We start from the raw sequence: 23,428 nt of genomic DNA on the forward strand, positions 1-23,428 counted from the left end.
TGCAGCAGAAGGGAAACAGGGCTACACATGGGGAATAATAATAATAATAATAATAATAATAATAATAATAATAATAATTATTATCATTAATAAAATTTTATTTATATCCCGCCCTCCCCAGCCGAAGCCGGGCTCAGAGTAGCTAACAACAGTAAAATAATGCAACATTCTAAAATCATTTCATTATAAAATTAATTCAAATCAGATTAATGGCAACCATTGGGCTAGAGTTCTGAGAGGATTGCCAAAGGAGGGGGTCAGACTGTGCCTTGGCGAAAGGCCTGGTGGAAAAGCTCTGTCTTGCAGGCCCTGCAAAAAGATGTCAAGTCCCGCAGGGCCCTAGTCTCTTGTGACAGAGCGTTCCACCAGATCGGGGCCACAGCCGAAAAAGCCCTGGCTCTGGTTCAGCATTTGTGTTTCACAGGGTGGGAAAGAAGGGCCTTGTGCCTTTATACAGTATGCATGTGTGCGTGGGCCCAGGGTCTTTTGCCTTACCATCCCCACTACTGACTCCCTGTGGCTACTCAGCTTCAAAAAAAATAAAAAATAAAAGTGTCCCCAGATTCATTGAAAAAATCTGGTAACCATAGACCAGCTAATTTATGGAAAGATCCTAAGTGGACTGCAATGTGTGTGAATTGCAACTGGGCTGTGGGCTGCAGCCTGAGTCTGCTGGATTTCTTGCTCCTTCTCCTTACCGATAGTGGCTCTGCCTCCTTGGCTGACCTCAAGGACTGGAGCAGTGATCTGGAATAACGGCGATCCATCATCAGTAGAGAGCAAGTGGATAGTAAATGTCATCTCGGGGCTTGTATGTTCTCCATCTGAGACTGAAGGGAAAACCATTTAAATGAATTTGCCTTATATATAAGAACCAGCCCTAAAAAAACAACAACACAATTCTCCCCTGCCGACTTGCAAGTGAAGTAAATGACTCGCTGCAATTCAAAGTGCCAGTTTTGACCTATAGTGTTACAAATGGCCTAGGATTGGGGTATTTGAAATATGGCATCTCATATGAATCTACGTACCTATATGCACCCTCAAAGATCAGGTGGGTGGCTACTAAGAATGGTCTTTTCTGTAGTGGTGCCCTTGCTGTTGAACATCCTTTCCAAACGCATTTGCTGTTTCACTGTCCTTTAAACACCAGGCTTACAATACAGTCGTACCTTGGATCCCAAATGCCCTGTAACATGGACGCTTTGGCTCCCGAACGCTGCAAATCCGCAAGTGAGTGTTCCGGTTTGTGACCGTTCTTTGGAACCCGAATGTCTGACGTGGGTTCCACGGGTTCTGATTGGCTGCAGGAGCTTCCTGCAGCCAATCAGAAACCGTGCATTGGTTTCCAAACGTTTTGGAAGTTGAACGGACTTCCGGAACAGATTCCATTCGACTTCCGAGGTACGACTGTAGTTTCATTCACCAAACCCCTCTGGTGGGTTTTAATTGCCGTTGGGTTTGGCTGGATATGGTGTACTGCTCCTTTTGGTGTTGCATATTTGTTGATATGTGGTTGTTGTTTTTTACTTTGTTTCCCACCCCCCTTTCAATATTGCTAAGTAAACCGCCTTGGACATTAACCTAACGTTAAGGTAGGATATTGTTAAAATCATCATCATCATCATCATCTAGGATGTGTGTCTCTAAAAATCTACCCTCTCCCCCTTCGTCCTTCATAATAAGCATTTTGCTAGTCTATGATAACTAATTTACTTTTATGTAAAGGGTTATAATAACTTCAGTAAAATTTATCCTTGCCCCCCTACCTAGGATTTGCCCCCACCCCCCAAAATACCCAAAACTGTCTTCATCATCTGCAGGAAATGAACTAATTCACACTTTTATAGAAAATGCAATCCTCTTAAAAAAAACACATAACAACAACTATAATAGCTTCAGTAACTGTTCCGCCCCCTAAAAATAACTGTCTTCCATTATCTGCAGGAAAGTTGCCTATACGTATTAGGTCAAAGCTTTACTAGAACCCAGCTCTAGAATCCTGAGGCCCACTAAACAGCTGCAAAGCACTGTGATAGAATGAGGACATTTGACAGCAGCAAGGTAAATGAGAAGGGTGTGCTTAAGAGCTTTCTCCTGCCTACTGCATGTCCCTGTATCTTCCTCTCCCTAGTTGGAGGTGTGTGGAGAAAAGCAGTTGGGGGGAAACAACAGGAGGAGGAAGGGTTAAGCACCCCCTCACACGATCACTTCTCCCTGCTAATTTCCTTTCACATCCCTTGATCTTTTTTCTTTTCTTGCTAAGATTGCTAATCATGCTGTTTCACCTTTATCGCAAGCTAGGATTTAATCACTGTTATTTTTAAACTAGCAGGTATTAACAACATACGAAACAAGCTCGCAACACGTTAGAAAATGAACTGCAGGGCGATGTGTACCTGTAAAACGAAAGCTGACGGATTCTGGAAGGCCTAGAGGAAATTAAACACAAAAAGAGAACGTAATTGTTTTCAGCGTGTGGCAAAATACAATGTCGCCTTACCTGACCTACAAAACCACTTCAGCTAGTGAGGCCGATGAGATTTGGTGGGGTGAGGTCCAGAAACAAACTCCCTCCATTTTGAAATAATGAGCATATTAAGAATTTGAGCCAATAGCCCCTTGGATTTCAGCTCATCTTGTAAATAAACAGCTCGCTCCAAGTTGGTCTACCTCCTTTCAGAAGCACTGAACATGTGAGGTCAGTGGGAGAAGGCTCGGAGGTCCTACAGTAGCGCTAAAACTCCAGAAAAAATTGTGGGAACTCTTACTACCTGCAGCTTTCGAGCCTAAGCCTTAAATATGCCTGTAAAGCACACATGCACCTCTCAAAGAACTGTAGCTTACCCATCACAAAGTACATTTCCAAGCATTCTTAGCAAACAACTGTGCCCAGAATTCTTTGAAGAGAGAATGTGCTTAAAATGCATGGTGTGTACGCCTCTCTTAGATCTAGTTGAAGGATAGCTGACCTGTGGCCCTCCATTTGTTGCTGGATTACAGCTCTCATCAGCCCTGACTATCAGCCACAAGGGGTGGGTCTGATGGGAGTTGGAGTCCAATATCTGAAGGTCCACAGGCTAGCAACTCTTGAGCTAGCTCCGTGCCCTTCAACCTTAGGTTGAAGGTTAAGCTGGCTGGGGAGGTCGGGAGTTGTAGCTTGACAACATCCGGGACTCTCAGGTCAAAGAACATTGATGCGGCGGAAATATTTTGAAGTATTTCATCTGAAGGCAAACCCAAGAGTGCTATCGTTAAGAGTGCATTTAGCATGGGTGACCTATTCAAGGTCCTACATCTAGAAACAGTCAAGCGGTTTGTGTCTCTTAAACTGCCACATGGGCAAAGTATAGCCCCTGTAGCTTCAATCTCAGGCATTTGCAGACAGAGAAGCAACAGCTGGACTGTCAGGGAACTGCCATCAGCGCCGGAGGGAGAGAGCAAAATCCAGAGGGATTCCAGAGAGCATCCCGGGATTGGGAGAGGCAGCCCATCTTCTGGGGAAGAGAATCAGCGTAACACCAGTGGAGAAGGGGGGCAGATGGGGGAAGCGGCGAGGCAGTCCCATGACTCCTTGCCGGGGACCAGCGGGGAGAGTAGGGGTCCTCCGCTGCCTACGCCCTCCTTGCGCAGAAGGCTTTCGCGCAGAGAGAGTAGGAGGAGACTAGGCGTCAAAGAGCTTCTTTGCTGGAAGAAGTTTAAGAAACGCCCACTGACGGATTCTGCCAGCGATTGAGACAGCCACGGGTGAGTGGCTGTCCGGACAGAAAAGGTTCACTCAGGCAACCCAGCCAGGTGTTTGCACCGGCTTACGCACGAGCAACCCCTAGAACCATTACATGGACAAAAGAAATGGCTTCTATATCTGCTTATGGTGCTGCACTAGGTAAAAGTAAAAGGTAAAGTCAGTTAAGCCCAGTCAAAGGTGACTATGGGGTTGCGGCGCTCATCTTGCTTTCAGGCCGAGGGAACAGGCGTTTGTCCACAGACAGCTTTCCGGGTCATGGGGCCAGCAGGCAACCGCTACTGGCGCACGGAGGACCGTGACGAGTGTCAGAGCGCACAGAAATGCCGTTTACCTTTCCGCCACAGTGGTATCTATTTATCTACTTGCACTAGTATGCTTTTGAACTGCTAGGTTGGCAGGAGCTGGGACAGAGCAATGGGAGCTCACCTTGTCACAGGGATTCGAACCGCTGACCTTCCGATCAGCAAGTCCAAGAGGCTCAGTGGTTTAGACCACAGCGCCACCCGCATCCCGCTGCACTGGACGATTTATATGCCTGTTGATAACATGTTTCTAAAAATGGGATCCAAATATTGCAGCTTTCTTCCAGAAAGTTCAGTTGGTAAGAGCTTGGTGATGAACGCCAAGGTTGCAGGTTCGATCCCCGCATGGGAGAGCTGTATATTCCTGCTTTGCAGGGGGTGGACTAGGGGATTGGTCCTCAGGGTCCCTTCCAACTCTACAATTTTGTAGAGTGCAACCTAAGACATCCAGCACTAGCAGAGACTAAGGTTGCTTCCAGATAACCTGTTTATTGAGCATTTCCTCCGATTTGCTACATGAAGCTTAGAGGATGTTGCAGTGAGTGTAATCCCATAATTAATTGTGAATTTTCCCTTCACTTTCCTTATTGCAAAAAGTCTGATTGCGATGCTGAGACAGGACGGTTGCACAAGAGCAACTGACTGTGCCAGTATCCCACCCGACTCTCATGCGTAAATAGCAATAGTCCAGAAGCACCCTAAGGCTGCAATTCTACCCACCCCAATTTATGCTGTGGTCTAAACCACAGAGCCTAGGGCTTGCCCATCGGAAGGTCAGAGGTTCAAATCCCCGCGACGGGGTGAGCTCCCGTTGTTTGGTCCCAGCTCCTGCCAACCTAGCAGTTCAAAAGCGCATCAAAAGTGCAAGTACAGTGGTACCTCGGGTTAAGAACTTAATTCGTTCTGGAGGTCCGTTCTTAACCTGAAACTGTTCTTAACCTGAGGTACCACTTTAGCTAATGGGGCCTCCTGCTGCCGCTGCGCTGCTGCTGCGCGATTTCTGTTCTCATCCTGAAGCAAAGTTCTTAACCCGAGGTACTATTTCTGGGTTAGCGAAGTCTGTAACCTGAAGCGTCTGTAACCTGAAGCATCTGTAACCCGAGGTACCACTGCAGATAAATAGGTACCGCTCCGGCAGGAAGGTAAACGGCGTTTCCGTGCGCTGCTCTGATTTCACCAGAAGCGGCTTAGTCATGCTGGCCACACGACCCAGAAGCTGTCTGCGGACAAACGCCGTTTTCCTCGGTCAGTAAAGCGAGATGAGCGCCGCAACCCCAGAGTCGTTCACGACTGGACTTAACTGTCAGGGGTACCTTTACCTTTACCTAAGCCCCATTTAGTTCAACAGGCGTAGAGACAATTAGGGCTGCAACCTTATTCAATCAAGGCTGCAATCCCTATATTTAAAATAAGTCTAGATATAGATATGGATATAACTCCAAGCCGGTTTTTTCTCCTCTTCCTACCAGTTCTTGCAGATTGAAATCTCTGCTCGTGATTCTGTAACATTTTGGTTATTGCTGCAGATTTACAAGGCAAAAATCTCTCCTTCTCTCGCTGTATGTACTATCAGGGTTCCCATGAGGGACCTCTTTGAAACTGAAACATTTTTGGCCATGGACTGCAAAGCTCCGAAACCATTCTGGGATTGGAATAGGCCTTCTAAATGAACATTCATTTATACTTGTCATTTGCCTCTTCCATGGGACCGGTAAGAACAATTTAAAAGCACATTTTAAAGAAACGAGATATTTAAAAAACGGTAACAACATAATAAATCCACTCATGGCCAGCTTAAGTATGGGAACCAAATCCCGAAGTTAAAAAATGCTGAAAAAAATGCTCAGATGTGTGCTATTGCGCACATTCTAGACATGTGCTGTTGAACAGCTTCCATTCGTTGTCACTGGGGCTTGAGCAGAAAAACTTGCTAGTAAATGGTAAAGGTAAAGGTAAAGGGACCCTTACCATTAGGTCCAGTTGTGGCCGACTCTGGGGTTGCAGCGCTCATCTCGCTTTATTGGCCGAGGGAGCCGGCGTACAGCTTCCGGGTCATGTGGCCAGCATGACTAAGCCGCTTCTGGCGAACCAGAGCAGCGCACGGAAACGCCATTTACCTTCCCGCTGGAGTGGTACCTATTTATCTACTTGCACTTTGACATGCTTTTGAACTGCTAGGTGGGTAGGAGCAGGGACTGAGCAACGGGAGCTCACCCCGTTGCGGGGATTCGAACAGCCGACCTTCCGATCGGCAAGTCCTAGGCTCTGTGGTTTAACCCACAGCGCCGTACCCCACCTAGAATCATAGAATCACAGAACTGTAGAGTTGGAAGAGACCACAAGGGCCATCGAGTCCAACCCCCTGCCAAGCAGGAAACACCATCAGAGCACTCCTGACATATGGTTGTCAAGCCTCTGCTTAAAGACCTCCAAAAGAAGAAGAAGAAGAGTTTGGATTTGATATCCCGCCTTTCACTCGCTTTAAGGAGTCTCAAAGCGGCTAACATTCTCCTTTCCCTTCCTCCCCCACAACAAACACTCTGTGAGGTGAGTGGGGCTGAGAGATTTCAAAGAAGTGTGACTGGCCCAAGGTCACCCAGCAGCTGCATGTGGAGGAGCAGAGACGCGAACCCGGTCCCCCAGATTACGAGACTACCGCTCTTAACCACTACACCACACTGGCTCTCAATGAAGGATTCTTTTTGCCCAATGTGGGGCTTGAACCCACGGCGCTGAGACTACGAGCCTCATGCTCTACCGATTGACCAGTCATCTGATCACAGCCTTCCCCACTATGGTGAGATGTCTTGTATTCCCATCTGAAATATAGTGGTTACTTCTAAATTTGCATGTATATGCAAATTTTATGCAGATCCGTGCTTTCTCTTTTGACCACACCAAGTCTCATTTTTTTTTCTATCCGTAAACGGGCATTTTCTCATTTCAGGCCCATTGGGAGAATTGGGTTGTTTGTTTGCTTTGTGCTTTCAAAAATGGCAGCTGTTTGCATTGTAATATACCCCCGAGATCTATGTCTCGATGTCCTGCGCTACAAATTATTTGACAGTGTGCCAGGGAGTTTCATGAACTGATAATTTTATGTCCTGGTAAAATCCAATGATTTAGTAATATAATTGCTTTTAGATTTCATTGCCTTGGAACACGCAGTCCAACAAATGAGAGACTGTATATATCATCAGAACTGCCACATATCATTTGGAAAGGCATTATAACGAGCTGATCGCATTGCGGATGGGAAGGATGCTGTTCTAACAAAATGGAAGGAATGTTCGGGACAAGAGGTGCCCATGGTTAATATAATTCCCTTTGAAAATGGAATTTCTCATGCAGAGAACATCAGCACAAGCTCCACAACCCAGTGTGGACTTCCAATCCCTATCACAAAGGAAAATTCACAACATGTATCTACGTATTTTTCCTTATCAGAATTCTGTGAAAGGAGCAGCTATGGAAAGAGAGATTTGTGCAAGATTTTGTGTAAGAGACTTTGATGCCGAGCAGGTCTTAGAACCTGCATAAACCCCATATTCAACCCATATTCTGGTTCTCTTAGGGAAGCTATCCCAAATCTGGTGCCCCCAAGATACTTTGGATTACAATTCCCATCAGCCCCAGACAGCACAGCCAATGATGGGAGTTGTAGTCCAAATGATCTTAAAGGCACCAGTTTAGAAACAACTGCCCTGGGGCCTAACCGAATGTTACATGGGGAAAAATGGAATCACCGTAATCCCAATAAAAGCTGCTTCAGGAAAGTACAGTTTGGAAGGGGGCAGTCGCAGTTTGTACCTTTTCCTGCTTCAAATCTTTCATTCCAAAGCTGCTTCCACCCAACCCATAGGGTGCCAAACATATCTGCAAAGGTAAACAGCCCGTTGAAACACATGGAAAGAGTGATTTTGGAGAGGTAACAGGTAGGGAGAGGCCAGCTTCTCTGCTCCAATTTGCAATCTCAAATCTCTCAACCTCTCTTTTTTAAAAGCAGCCTGGGCTTCGAAATGTATCAGCTGTACAAGGAGGACTATACCACTTTAGGCTGTAAGTGTGGACTACATGCTTAAATGTGCTGCAGTGCTGTCATATGGAAAGCTAGCATGCCAAGAACAAGGATTTGTCTTTTCTCACCCTAGCATCTATTGAAGCCCTGGCCTATACTGCAAGCTATGGCACTGAATGATGACTACAGGAATGTGCAACGTGGAGATCCCCCAAGCAGATATCTGCCTGCCCGTGCTACCCAATTCAACTAGCTTCTTACCAGCAAAGGAGAATTCCATCAGCTCTCTGATATGAGGGGCTGCAGTAGGTGGGCGGTACACGATTTTGCCATGGTTGATGTCAGCCTGTGTAAAGTACTTTACTGGGGACATGGGCTTATCCCTGTGCTCCACAATGCCTGCAGAGAGAGGGAGAGTTTCGTTTTCAACACGCAGCATATGTTACAAACATACCTTGTTACTCTAATAATGCAACATACAGTGCTGATGTCTTTCCTGTATCTCATCCAATAACCGCCCAATTAATTGTCAGTTTGTATGAGGCTTGAACCAGGATCTCTCTGGTCTGCACACTGCCACCTCTAGTGATGAATACAGACGTCACTGATATCAGTTCTTCTGAGTTTGTAAATATAAGCCAGGAGCTTGTAATTGTAACTCAACTACAAGGGGAATAGTACGTTCCATGAGTTCTTGTTCAGCTCAGATTTTAATCTCACACAGAGAAGAACCGCACCTTCCACTCTCTCCCATCTCCACAGTTAGTCCCTAACATCCAATATCTCTTGGGAAAGCTACATTTCCCAGGTCTACTTGGGCCTGGTGTGTTTGCGCAGCGGTGTGAAAACCTCCCTTTCTAATAAGAATGAAGAGAGCCTAATGGGCATCTCTGCAGTTCCTAAGAGAACAAAATGTTTTCCTAACCTCAACCTTGACTTGAGAAGGGCTGACTCATCACGGGGGTCCAGGCTTTCACTATGCCAGCTCTCCAGCTCAATAAATCTAGTTCCATAAACTCCACAGGAGACAGAATTCACATTAGGCCTTTTGTCACTCCTCATAACACTTCTGCTGCTCTCTGCACACAACCCACCCCCTTTGCTTGACACTTCCATGTTGTTTATATAGCAGTCACTGCAGCCGGGGCAGGCTTGCTCATCCTTGGCACCTTGCCAAGAGCCATTTCCGAAATGCCAAGACTGTGTCCTGCAGAGTCTCCAACCTTCTTCCGAAGCATCATGCCAGGTGCCAGAAGGGGGGCCTTGATTCAGATTGGCTCTGCTTAACCGTAACACATTTTACAGAAAAATAACTCTGCTTAATCTAAGCCAATCTGATTAGAGCCTAGGAATTTCACCATAAATAAAGGTAAAGGGACCCCTGACCATTAGGTCCAGCCGTGGCCGACTCTGGGGTTGCGGCGCTCATCTCGCTTTATTGGCCGAGGGAGCCGGCGTACAGCTTCCAGGTCATGTGGCCAGTATGACTAAGCCACTTCTGGAGAACCAGAGCAGCGCACGGAAATGCCGTTTACCTTCCTGCCAGAGTGATACCTATTTATCTACTTGCACTTTGACGTGCTTTCGAACTGCTAGGTTGGCAGGAGCAGGGACCGAGCAACGGGAGCTCACCCCGTCGCGGGGATTCGAACCACCAACCTTCTGATCGGCAAGTCCTAGGCTCTGTGGTTTAAAACCCACAGCACCATCCGCGTCCCATAAATAGTGGGTTGCAAAAACAGAGAAAAAGAAGCAATTGTCTCATCCTTAGACTTCACCTGAAGACAGCTCTTTGGTCTTCCCTGAGCTGGCTTAGCTATAAACATTATTCTAGGCCAGCCCTGATTCATTGCTTCTATCCCCCACAATCCATCCCCTCCTTGATGCTTTTTTTGCCAGTCTCCAGGTTTCAACTGTCAATAAAATAACACAACATCTCCTTTACTAGGTTATCTTGCCTTGATTTGGTGGCAAAGGTACAGTCACATTGTACACGACTTTCTCAGTTGGGCTCTCCGAGTTGACAAAGGAGAGATGATGGGGTTCTATCGGGGTCACACGATCTTCCAGAGCCTGAAAGAAATTAAGAAGTGACAAACTGAGACCAAGATGCTTAGGAGAGTTACACCCCTGCCCCCCCCAAAAAACCCCTATAATGGACAAATTACGGTAAGGGAGCAGCTGATATACGACAGAGATAGGGAGTTATATGTCAGTGTTGGGACTGAGTAACTTGGGTGACTTCAAAACAGAAACCTCATCTATCTGAAAGCATGATGAAGCTAGAATTCTGCCAAACTTCACTTGACCTCCCTATGTAAGTTATTTAAAGCAGTTTCGACATGGCACTGAGCACCTTCCTTCCTGCAGCCAATCTATTCAGAAAGAATTTAGGAAAGCATCACACAGACTGGATCAAGATGATGCAGGAAACCATTTTATGAAGGAGAGATTGAAAAGCACGGTCCCTCTGCGCGTGGGCACACACACACACCGCCAGAGAGCATGGAGAATCCCATCAGTAAAGTATAATATGTCATTAAATCCTCAAATTCCATAGCAAGCAATTTGCCATAAAACCCCAGAAATGTTCTGAACAACCAATACCGCTATCATTATTTTTTTGCTTTATAAAAGGATCAAAATCAAGTCACCATAGCATGGCACAAATAGTCATTCCCACACAGCTGAAAGCTGAGCTGGACAAAATGCTTTTATCTTCAGCTCTTGAAGAGGAACTTCAGATGAGTGACTCGGTGTCAGGGACTGGACTGAGGATGAATGGTGGGAGTCACACACACACCCTTTTCCTGAACCTTCCCAAGGGCAGGACAGTACTGATTTAGAACAGTGGTTTGCAGAGGGGCATAGTCCAGAGGGGAAATGCTGGGTGAGGAACAGCCAGAAGAGGAAACACCAGGAGAGGGACAGCTGGCAGATTCGGTGTCATTGGACAGCATTCCTGAGCCCCCTTCGCCCAAGACTAGATGGGCTTTGAGAGTGATAGAAAGCTACTTTCGCCCTTTGGAGGAGCTGGAGTTGCGGGCTTCACGGCCCCAGTCCTGTGCAATTGGGGGGATTCCCGGCCGTGTCACCTCCTGGCCAGCTAATTGGCTGGCTCTGGGGATGTGGCCTGCCCGATTTAAACCAGGATGCAGCCAGGGATCTCCTTCTTTGCCACTTACCAGCTGTTCCTGCTTTTCCCACCCTCCCGCTGAATAAGGTTTTCATTTGTTGACCTTGCTATGGACCTTGGTTGGTTGCCATTGAGGGGCCTGGTAGGAATTTTTCCACTTGGCAAATTGGCACCAGCCACTTGGTTTTCGCCTACCTCGTAGCAAATCCTCACAGCTTTCTGAGTATTGGCAGTTGGGCATTGGTATGGCTCTCTAGATGGAAGAGGGGAGGTTACACCATCTAACAGTGCAGTCTTATAAATATATATACTCAGAAGCCCCCTGGAGTTCAATGATGACCAGATACCGGATTGCAGCTTTAGTTGCAGAATATTCTTTACCAATGGATTAAAAAACAACCCCAGGAAATACAGAGGAGCAACTTCTTTTCGCTGTTTATTGCCTTGGGTTGGACTTACGGTCATGTGGAAAGAAGAGCCCAAGGAGATCATGGGGGAATCTGGGGTGTGAGGCAGGATGGCAATGTTGAGCAAGTGCGTCTCCAGGTGGGCTTGTGGGGCAACAGCACTAGAGACCTGCAAATGTGGCAACACAGAAATGAATGAGGATTTTTTTTACACATCATAACAAACAGGTGCAGCGGCTGCCTTCTAAGGTTTATTGCGTAATCTGCGTGTCTCCAAAAATTGCCTTTAAAAAAAACAACAAAAAACCCTCTGCCTAGTTTCTTACAGGCTAGACACTCATTCTGTGCAGGAAGAACATACAAATAAACCAATTCATAGTCTTTTCTCAACAAACACCATTGTTGTGTTGTGTTGTGTTGTTGCACTCTTCAGAAGATTATCAGGGGTCCCTTGATGACGTCAATTACAGTCATGTTGTTGTTGTTTAGTCATTTAGTCATGTCCGACTCTTTGTGACTCCATGGACCAGAGCACGCCAGGCACTCCTGTCTTCCGCTGCCTCCCACAGTTTGGTCAAACTCATGCTGGTAGCTTCGAGAACAGTCATACCTCGGATTAAATGTGCTTCAGGTTGAGCGTTTTCAGGTTACGCTCCGCAGTGACCAGGAAGTAACGGAGCGTGTTACTTCCGGGTTTCGCCGCTCACTCATGTGCAGACACTCAAAATGACGTCATGCGCATGTGTGGAAGCGGTGAATCAAGACCCGTGCACGCGCAGACGTGGGTTGCGTTCACTTCAGGATGCGAACGGGGCTCCAGAACGGATCCCGTTCACATCCAGAGGTACCACTGTATGAACTTCCCTGCGAGTCAGCTTACCAATTTTCTTCTGCGAAGCACATCAAAAAAGGAGCATTGGGATGCTCCAGAACACACTCTCCATTCATGTAAGGCAACCATGAGGTCCCAAAGGCTAGGCGAGAGTGCCATTCATGAACTGAGGAGGCACCTGAGAATGTGCCACGGAATGGCGGACATGCATTCTGGTGAGCAGGAATCCCATGGAAGACCAGAAGTTGATGTGCAAACTATGCTCTGAATTCAGAAAGATTGAGAACCACTGAGAAGTGATATAATAATAATAATAATAATAATAATAATAATAATAATAATAATAATAATATTGCAGGTCAGAATTTCCAACTGTATTCCCTTGAGCAAGAGAATGGGCTCAGAATGTTGCAGCATGGAATGTCTGTGGGTGTCAGGGAACTGCCATCAGTCCTGGAAGGGGAGAGCAAAAGCCAGAGGGATTCCAGAGAGCGTCCAGGGATCGGGAGAAGCAGCCCATCTTCTGGGGAAGAGAATCAGCGTAGCACCAGTGGAGAAGGGGGGGCAGGTGGGGGAAGTGGCGAGGCGGTCCCATGACTCCTTGCCTGGGACCAGCGGGGAGAGTAGGGGTCCTCCGTTGCCCACGCCCTCCTTGCGCAGAAGGCTTCCGCGCAGGGAGAGTAGGCGGAGACTAGGCGTCAAAGAACTTCTTTGCTGGAAGAAGTTTAAGAAACGCCCACTGACGGATTCTGCCAGCGACTGAGTCAGCCACGGGTGAGTGGCGGTCCAGACAGATAAGGTTCACTTTGGCAGCCCAGCCAGGTGTTTGCACCCAGCCAGGGAAATAGGTGCCTGCTTACGCACGAGCGACCCCTTAGAAACCATTACAATGGGGACATGGAGAATTTCCCTCTCGCAGATGGGAACAGAGAGCCCATGTATTCTGCTCAGTTTTCTGGACTGCAGCCAAATGTTTTATCAACGGAACCATGGGAAACGGCAACATTAAAAAAAAAATTCCAACAAGTAAATAATAAATCCATAAATTGACTTGTGGGATCCGTTTTTATTAGAGGTCACTGGAAGCGCAGTTCCCTGAGCGCTAAGAAAAAATAATTCATCTGCATTTCCTCCGCAGCGCCAACCCCATTCATCAGGAAGCCGGCAGATGGATTATTGTTTTGCGGTAGGATAGAGCTAGATGTGGCTTCTCTCCCCTGGCACAATTTACCGTACAATTATGGCCCCAGCAGCAAGGTGCTACAGCAAGGAAAACAGCACCCTTCAGTCATGCAAAATGCATGCAAGTTAACAGCAACACAGCCATTAAATTAAAGATTAGCTTGTTCAACATCCGGCACTTCAACACTTCCTCATTATCACTTATGTTAATTACCTCAGAAATTACTTTAATTGCCTCCCGAGTGCTACCGTAACTGCTTCTATGCGGTGACGCAAACGTACAAAACATGGCACACAAGCATTCGAGTTAGCTTAGCCTTTCAGGAGAGTGTTAAACTTAATGAGAGGGGCCTTGCTGAGAAACACAACTTGGCATTTAAAAAAATAATTCGTATCTTGGGAAAGAGGCCTGATAGTAACACAGTTCTATGCCTGCAGGGACAAGGGCTGGGCGATATATCGATATAACATCCAAATCCATATCGTGATATTGGTTTCATAATTTTTGACCTGGCGATATATTGCGAATATCATGATGTGCGTGTGTATGTGTGCTATGTAAAAAGCACAATGTGGGGGAAACCGCAAAGCCAGCCAGTGCCTCTGCGTAGCTCCATCCTTATTTCAAACATTGTGCTATATCAGTATATGCAGGGGTAGGCAAACTAGGGCCCGGGGGCTGGATCCGGCCCAAACACCTTCTAAATCTGGCCCGCGGACGGTCCGGGAATCAGCGTGTTTTTACATTAGTAGAATGTGTCCTTTTATTTAAAATGCATCTCTGGGTTATTTGCGTGGCCTGCCTGGTGTTTTTACATGAGTAGAATGTGTGCTTTTATTTAAAATGCATCTCTGGATTATTTGTGGGGCATAGGAATTCGTTCTTTCTTTTTTCAAAATATAGTCCGGCCCCCCACAAGGTCTGAGGGACTGTGGACTGGCCCATGGCTGAAAAAGGTTGCTGACTCCTGAGTATATGGCAAGGTTAGGTTGGTGATGCACCACAATGTTCAGAACCAGATATCGCCCAGCCCTAGCAGGGATCTTTGCCAACAACTATGAGGAATCTGACAAGTGCGACTGATGCCATGGCTGGCAAGCGGTCAGGAAAGCATTTCTGTGAGGGATTAAATAAGCAAGGAGTTTGGTGATGCATAACATGCCTGGAAGCGAAAGGAGTCGCTCTCTGTCTCGGATCCAGAGTGCCTGTACCAGATCACGCCTTCGTTGATGTCTCGCTGTGTGAACGAGGTGGTTGGTGTGGCTCCTCTTCCGTCAGGCAGAGGCTGCCATACTGGCCCGGGGTCATCTGCTGGCATCGGGACCAGGAACACCACTTCACCTGAGGAAGAAGAGATAAAGAGGGGGATGGCCTTTCTGTTAGATTTCTGTTATGCCACTGTGCAGTTTTTGGAGTCACAAGACTCTGTTTACATTCCAGACTGTTGGAAGCACTATTTCTGGGTTAGTGGAGTATGTAACCTGAAGCATATGTAACCTGAAGCGTATGTAACCCGAGGTACCATTGTAGTTAGAAATAAACATAGCGATGTAGCACATATTTCCAGCTCCTTCTGCTGTCTGCGTAAAGAGGAACGTGCCTGAAGCCTCATTAAAGGCTTAGGTCGTTAATCACCACCAGAGGAGGAGAGCCTGATGGATTCTGGCATCGGGACCAGGAACACCACTTCGCCTGAGGAAGGAGAGATGAAGAGGGAGATGGCCTTTCAAGCAGCAATTGTCAGGAATGACCAGGACGCCCACACAGAACCCGCAGCTTTTTGCTAAAGGTTGGCGGTATATGGTGGTACCAGCGTTGCAGTCTTTTGAGCACCAGGCAAGTGCATTATTTGCCATTGCGTTTTGTGTTGTTGCCGTTGTCAACAAAGAAGAAAAAAAGAACGCAGAACTATATTGATACAAAATCTTATACCACTTGTTCTTCTCCCGTTGAAAAGTTAGTTCCACTTATTTTAATGGATGAAAAGGAATTAAAAAGCACAACGTTATCATAGCTCAGTTGGTAGAGCATGAGATTCTTAATCTCAGGGTTGTGGGTTTGAGCTGGACTAGATGACCCTTGGGGTCCCTTCAATTCTATGTGCACTCTATATATTCCCCTCATTCTAAAGGGTGGTGTACAATGCTCATCTTTCTATACATTTCTTTGTTTTCTAACAAGTCAGTTTAGTTAACCGCTCTGGCATTTTAAGGGGTTTTTGTTGCCTCTCTGTCTACTTTTAAGTTTTTATACTATTTCCTATTGCCTCTCGGTCTGCAAACGGCTATGATTGCAATGGGTTTTTGTGTTTCATCTGAATAATTTTTTTATGTTCACTGCCCTGGAATCCATTGAATGGAGTTTAGAAATATTTCAAACAACCGAGAAAAGGAGAAAAGTGCCCGCAGGACATGTTCACGCCTTGCTGGATTTCAAGGTCTGCCTTGCAAGGAACGCCGGCTGCAGCATCCTACATTAATCCTTTGTAACATGCACATCTAACAAATATACTGATCTCTACAAAAACACCAGATGTTACTTATGCTCTCTCTTCCAATGAAAGAGGACTTTTCGAAGGCAGTCCCAGGGAAGCGAGACGACAGTTAAGCAAATCCAAGGGCAGCTTCAGACAATGCAGATGAGCAGTAGCAGCTGAATAGGCAATAATTGCAAGCCCCACACATTTGAATATGGGAGGTGGGGGGGACAATCGGACACCAAAAGGGTGACCATCTTCAGGCCCTGTTGGTGAGCTTCTCAGAAGCAGCTAACCCAACTGGCCACTGTAGGAAACGGGACAGGGGAAAAAAGGTCAACCTTTTCATTTGATCCCGCAGAGCTCCTCTTACATTCTTCTCATTGCGGGATGGAGATGCGAACCATCTCCTGCTCATGATGTGGGAAAACATGACCAGCCAAAGGCATAAAGGAAGGCGCATTCGCTCTGAAATTCTTCCCCACAAGGTTGTGGAGCAACCAGGCCAAGAGCTGGATTTAACAAAATAAAAAAAATTCCCTCCAGTAGCACCTTAGAGACCAGGTAATTGTGTTATTGGTATGAGCTTTTGTGGGCATGCGCACTTCTTCAGATACAGGTATCTGAAGAAACAGGTATTGTGTGTACACACATTTCTTCAGGTATCTGAAGAAGTGTACATGCACACGAAAGCTCATACCAATAACAAACTTAGTTGGTCTCTAAGGTGCTACTGAGTAGGACGCGGGTGGTACTGTGGGTTAAACCACAGAGCCTAGGACTTGCCGATCAGAAGGTCAGCGGTACGAATCCCCATGACGGGGTGAGCTCCTGTTGTTCGGTCCTAGCTCCTGCCAACCTAGCAGTTCGAAAGCACAAAGTGCAAGTAGATAAATAGGTGCCGCTCCGGCGGGAAGGTAAACGGTGTTTCCGTGCGCTGCTCTGGTTCGCCAGAAGCGGCTTAGTCATGCTGGTCACATGACCCGGAAGCTGTACGCCGGCTCCCTCGGCCAATAAAGCGAGATGAGCGCCGCAACCCCAGAGTTGGTCACGACTGGACCTAATGGTCAGGGGTCCCTTTACCTTTACCTTAAGGTGCTAGTGGAAGGATTTTTTTTTATTTTGTTTCGACTACAGCACACCAACACGGCTACCTACCTATAGTTGGATTTAAGTTCCATGAAATCAGGCAGTAAAGGGGAAAGGTTAAGGCTGAGGGTTGACCAGGTGTTGGGGGAGGCAGATCTCACCTGACCTCCAAATGAAGAGGCTATAGCATCACTCCCTCTATTTCCAAATTTCAGGGGATATGAGTCATGGGTTATGTAGACAAAATGGCATCACCTGAACACTGGAGGGAAGTATCAGCAGACCCTGCAGATTTGCAGAAGTACGTAGAATCATAGAATTGAGGAGTTTGCCTACTTGGGAGGAGGCTCAGTTGAGGAATAGGAATGGGTGGCCTAACTGCACAGAACCTCTCAGCCTCTGCCAGGCCTTTGCTGGAATGAATAGTTCTCAGGAGGTTTCTCTCAGCCAGCTGCCGTACTTCCAGCCTCGGCTCCCACCTGTCTATATTTACAGCACTTGTGTCTGGTCCTGACTGGGCCCACTTCAGCTCTGAGGTTGCCTTCTGAGAGCACCTGCTTGGCATGTGGAAGGTACCAGCATCTTCAGGTAGGGCAGGGAGAGAACGCTGCCTGAAATCGCAGGCAGCCACTGCCAGTCCGTGTTGACATTACTGAGCTGGATGGACCCAATGGTAAGCTTCCATGCCACAGTTCCTGCTTCTACGCTAATAACAATACAAATAATAATAATATTTGTATGCCGTGCATCTGACTAGGTTCCCCAAGACACTCTGGGCAGCTCCCAACAGAGTTTTGAAAACACAATAAAACATCAGACATTAAAAAGCTTCCCTATACAGGGCTGTCTTCAGGTAAGTCAGATAATTGTTTATTTCATATGTTTATGACATATGATGGGAGGACGTTCCACAGGGCAGGCGCCACTACCAAAAAGGCCCTCTGCCTGGTTCCCTATAGCTTCACTTCTTGAGGGAGGGAACTGCCAGAAGGCCCTCGGAGCTGGAGCTCAATGTCCTGGCTGAACGTTGGTGGTTGAGATGCTCCTTCACGAATACAGGGTATACAGTGGTACCTCAGGTTAAGTACTTAATTCATTCCGGAGGTCCGTTCTTAACCTGAAACTGTTCTTAACCTGAAGCACCATTTTGGCTAATGGGGCCTCCTGCTGCCGCTGCGCCACCGGAGCCCAATTTCTGTTCTTATCCTGAAGCAAAGTTCCTAACCTGAAGCACTATTTCTGGGTTAGCGGAGTTGTAACCTGAAGCGTATGTAACCTGGAGAGTATGTAACCAAAGGTACCACTGTACTAGTATGCTAAGCCCTTGCTTTCTCCTCAGCCGGCTCGGACCTCAGGAAGCGGAACCAACCTCTCAGACGCTCCTGCTGAGGCTGTTCCACTTTGTATTTATGAGGCCAGAGAGGGCTCAGCAACACCGGAAGCTTTGTAAAACCTGCACTCCTCCAGCATTATTACAGACGTCGGGACAACTCTCAACAGAAATCCTATAACGCTGACAATAATATTGGGATTCAATATTAGCGCTGCTGCCTGCAGCTGTCCTCTGGGTTGCTGATGGGACGCAGCCACTGAGGCCTGTAATCTATTTTGACACCGGAGTTACAGATTCCATTACGCTGACAGTTTGGAGGCCGCTGTCTCGTGGCCCGTGTTTGTGCTCCTGACAGATCGAGTCCCATCGGGGCTTCCGCAATGTCTATTTAATATCTTACTGCTGAATTATTTAAAATGCATACATCTCAATTAAATAAACCCACACACCAAGCCAATCTGGCATGTAATTGATACTTCCTCTGTCCTTCCAGCCTTTGTGAAATCACACTGCAGTAGCTAAATTTAGCTCGAATCATTGCCGGGGATGTGGGAGGGACATTGACCGATGGTAATAATGATGATCTCTCTCTTTCTCTATTGTAAGACTTGGGGGAGTTGGCGAAGAGAAGCTTACTGGAGCCAGAAGTGTTGTTGGTTGCCTTAATGGTCGTCATGTAGTGGGCAAATATCTCCCTTGTTAGATAAATAACACAAAACGACAAGGAAATAGTTGCAGGAAATAGAAGACTCGACTGAAAGGGCTGTAGCTCAGCAAAAGAGCACACGTTTTCCATGTGGACAGTCTCAAGGTTCAGTCTCCAGCTTCTCCAAATAGATCATGGAAAAACTTTTATCTTAAGTTTAAAGGTTTTTCCATGCCCTACCAGAGAGGAATGGCAGATCAAGTTGATGGATTATGCCGAAATGGCTAAAACGGCTGGAAGAATCAGAATTGGATTGGAATAATACTTGTAGTTAAATGGTGAATTTTGGACAAAATAGGTAAAAGATTTGAATTATTATAAAAGATGCAGGAGGAAATGATTAGCAGTAGGACCCACAAAGGGGAGGAGGGAAGTCTGGGAGATTCTCTGGAATCTTGTTTCTGCATTTATCTGAAACTCTGGAGAGCCACTTCCATGGTTTAGACCAGAGATGGGCAACATTTTTGGTCCTGCGGGTCGCCTGCAGTATTGTTTTAGAAAAAGCATGCCCTCTCTGTCTGTCTGTCTGTCTGTCACTCATACACAGGAATGTTTCTCCTAAGATGGTACCTTGCTGCCATATTTGGCATAAAAACAATGCAAGTGGGTGGTGTTAAGTTTTGCTCAGGGTAGATCTATTGGGTCTAAAACTGGTTACACAGCCCAGCATTCAAATTTCTACAGCATCATGAAGCTTTCAGGTTGGGCCAACTGATTTCTCTCTCTCAACTGAGCCTAACTCACAGGGTTGTTGTGAGGTTAAAGTAAAGGTAAAGATACCCCTGACTGTTAGGTCCAGTCACAGATGACTCTGGCGTTGCGGCGCTCATCTCGCTTTATTGGCCAAGGGAGCTGGCGTTTGTACACAGACAGCTTTCAAGGTCATGACTAAGCAGCTTCTGGAGAACCAGAGCAGCGCACAGAAATGCTGTTTACCTTCCCGCCAGAGTGGTACCTACTTATCTACTTGCACTTTGACGTGCTTTCGAACTGCTAGGTGGGCAGAAGCTGGGACCGAACAACCAGAGCTCACCCCATTGCAGGGATTCGAACTGCCGACCTTCCAATCGGCAAGACCTAGGCTCCGTGCCACTCTCAGCTGAGCCTAACTCACAGAGTTGTTATGAGGTTAAAGTAGCCCGCATCAAAGCACACCATCCTGAGCTCTGTTGAGAAGAGGTGGGGATACCAATGTAAACTTCAGCAAACCATCTTCTGCTTCACATCTAATTTAAATGGGCCATCTCTAGAGACCTCCCAACATGCTGGGAAAAGGGGACATCTGGGGGGATGTCTATAGGCCACAAATTATTTTTTTTTAAAACCTGCTTTCTGTGCTTCCCTAAAGTTTATTTATTTAAGTCTTTAAAAGAATGTATCACAGGAAAAAAGTAAAACCTAATTATTTCTGATAACTTCCAAGTTCAGGGGTTTTCATCTACTTACTCCTGTCCTGAAGCAATAACTTCCCTTGTTTGTGTCATCAATTAGTTGTCGAGGAGATAATTGGGACGATACAAGGAGAGGAATTATAACTTCAGAAAGAGAACAGGCTCTGGGAAAATAAGAACCCCTGAGGATAAGATTGCTGTCTTTTACAATAATGCTTCTCGTTCATACTAATTAGCAGAGAGACCCCATCAACAGCATAAGGCCTCTGCTAAAGTCACTTCAACTGCGGCGGTTTTATACGTGAGCTCTCTCTCTGCCAGCCATTGCTTTAAACGGCATCTGGTTTGATACACACACACACACACACACACACACATACAGCAAGAAAACTGTCAGGATAAACTGGCTCCATAAGCAGACATGGAGCTGTTTCCTGGATTTTGGGTTTTTAACTGAGAAACCTAAGGCAGAGGTGAAGAAATCTGCAGGAATATTTAAGGAAGCTTCAGTGAAAAAGGTTAGTGAAAATTCTCAGGCACCTCCTGCAGACCTCTGCGTTTCCACCTAACTTTATCTAAAACGAAGTTCAAGGCCAATGTTCTGCTCAAGCAAGGTAGCCCTGGCAATTTCAGGAAAAGGGAAGGTGATTTTCTGTAAGGTTCGCTAGATTCTTCAGGGCAGTTTCATACGCCCGCTGCTTACCGTATCGTGGCTGATCTCTAATTGTGTAGACGATCGCGGAATCGCTGACCCCTGGCACCTCAGCTTGCAGAATTCTGTTGGTGATTTGCAGCATCCCTCCCTCCGGGACCCACACCATCGAGCTGGCAACTAATCGCGGCAGACCTTTGCTCTGCAAAGAGGACAGAAAGCGACCACAGTCATTAAACGCTGACCAACAGGAAACACATTTCGAAGACACGATTAAGGCTGACCATCTTAGGTGGTATTACAGTCATACCTCGGGTTACAGCTGCTTCAGGTTGCATTTTTTCGGGTTGCAGACCGCCAAAACCCAGTAGTATCAGAACAGGTTACTTCTGGGTTTTGGTGGTCGTGCATGCGCAGAAGCGCTAAATTGCACTTTGCACATGCGCAGAAGCACCGAATCGCAACCCGCACGTGCGCAGACACAGATTGCGAACGCTGCGGGTTGTGAATGTGCATCCCGCACGGATCACGTTCACAACCCAAGTGTCCACTGTATTAGAAGTTTAACTGAAAACCTGAACCAGCCACCACTTACTTTTTTCTCAGGGATGCGGAACCCTTTCTCAATCCAAGGGCCACATTCCCTTCTCAGCAACCTTCCGGGGGCCAGAAAAGTGGGTGGGGCAACAGATGTAAATTTTTCCTTTGTAAAATAGGCTGGGTCCTACATACACTCTCATATGCCTCTGTATTCTCCTCCCAGACAAGCAAGGGCTAGGATCAGAGTTCAATGACGTATTCCATCCAGGTAAAAATGTTCGGGGTGCGAAGCAGAACCACTGAGGGGTGTGGCTTGGAGAGAGAGGGTGTGGCTAAGCATCCTGAGGGCCAGACAGAGATGGAGGGCCATGATCAGCTCCTTAGGTTCCCCACCCCTGCAGTAAGGTGTCAGGAAACTTGATTTGGGGAGACCAGGAATTTGGGAAACAGCACAACCACCTTAAATATTGAGGAACAATCTTAGTAGGAACATCTCAGGGGTCTCTGGCAGTGGGATAGTGGCCCCAGTGTGCTCATTAAAATAGGGAAGGTAAGTACTAGCTAAAGGCTGCTGCTGTTTGATATTTTTTTTAAAGCTCTTAGTTTTAAAATGTTTCAAAATGTTATATGTTAGATTTTTGTATTTGCATTTGTGGGGTTAGGGGCTTTTGTTGGGGGGTATATTTTTATTAGTTTGTAGTTTTGTTAATTGTCTTAATTATTTTTATAATGTATTCTGTGCTTTTATGTTGTGACTTTGTGTTGTGAACCGCCCTGAGACAGAGGACTGTATATATATATATATATTAATAATAATAATAAAAATATTAATGAAGTAACAATAGCAATAACTTTATAGTAATAAAATAAATATGTAATAATAGTAATGTTAAGCAGAACATTAAAAAAATTCTTTTGCTGCAGAATCCACTGCACTTAAGAGAAGCTTAGTAGCAGGTGTTTCATAGAGAGTGGACCTCTTAAAAAGGTGAAGAAGATTATCAGAATTATTACATCAAGGGAGAAAGCAGAGAGTCTGGATGTGCTTTGAAGCCGCGCCTCGGTTGTCGAACATTTCAGAAGCCGAACGGGCTTCCGGAACGGATTATGTTTGACAGCTGAGGTTTGACTGCATGATGAAAAATGTATTTTAAAAAACACTCCATCTGACATCAAATTGCAGTTCAAGGATGTGCAGGATCAGGACTGTCGCCAGAATCTACACCTCCGAGGGTCTCTGGAGAGCTTTGGAGACACCAACCTACATGAGGATTGTGTGTCCTGGATAAAGAAAATACTTCCTGATGCCATTATACAAGCTGGCCATTTCGAGAGGATGCACAGAGCACTCCATCCAAAGTAAAAGAAAATGGTGAGACATCATTGCTCGCTTTAAAGGTAAAGGGACCCCTGACCATTAGGTCCAGTCGTGACCGACTCTGGGGTTGCGGCGCTCATCTCGCTTTATTGGCCGAGGGAGCCGGCGTACAGCTTCCGGGTCATGTGGCCAGCATGACTAAGCCGCTTCTGGCAAACTAGAGCAGTACACAGAAACGCCATTTACCTTCCCGCCGGAGTGGTACCTATTTATCTACTTGCACTTTGACACACTTTC

General features: G+C 46.4%; 1 protein-coding gene across 2 annotated transcripts in view; it reads right to left on the reverse strand.

The window, feature by feature from the left end:
- The window catches only part of FRAS1 (Fraser extracellular matrix complex subunit 1), a 356,925-nt gene that overhangs the window by 76,509 nt on the left and 256,988 nt on the right, over window positions 1-23,428 (reverse strand). For both annotated transcript variants that reach the window (XM_083631513.1, XM_083631512.1), the window contains exons 29-35: window positions 21,325-21,475; window positions 14,789-14,967; window positions 11,664-11,780; window positions 10,027-10,141; window positions 8,330-8,467; window positions 2,400-2,432; window positions 699-830 (exon numbers count right to left, since the gene is read on the reverse strand). In XM_083631513.1, coding sequence (XP_083487639.1) covers window positions 699-830; window positions 2,400-2,432; window positions 8,330-8,467; window positions 10,027-10,141; window positions 11,664-11,780; window positions 14,789-14,967; window positions 21,325-21,475 — 865 coding nt within the window. The remainder of the gene's footprint in view (window positions 1-698; window positions 831-2,399; window positions 2,433-8,329; window positions 8,468-10,026; window positions 10,142-11,663; window positions 11,781-14,788; window positions 14,968-21,324; window positions 21,476-23,428) is intronic.

Source organism: Podarcis filfolensis, assembly GCF_964270895.1.
Source record: "Podarcis filfolensis genome assembly, chromosome: 9".
Taxonomy (NCBI): Eukaryota; Metazoa; Chordata; class Lepidosauria; order Squamata; family Lacertidae; genus Podarcis; species Podarcis filfolensis.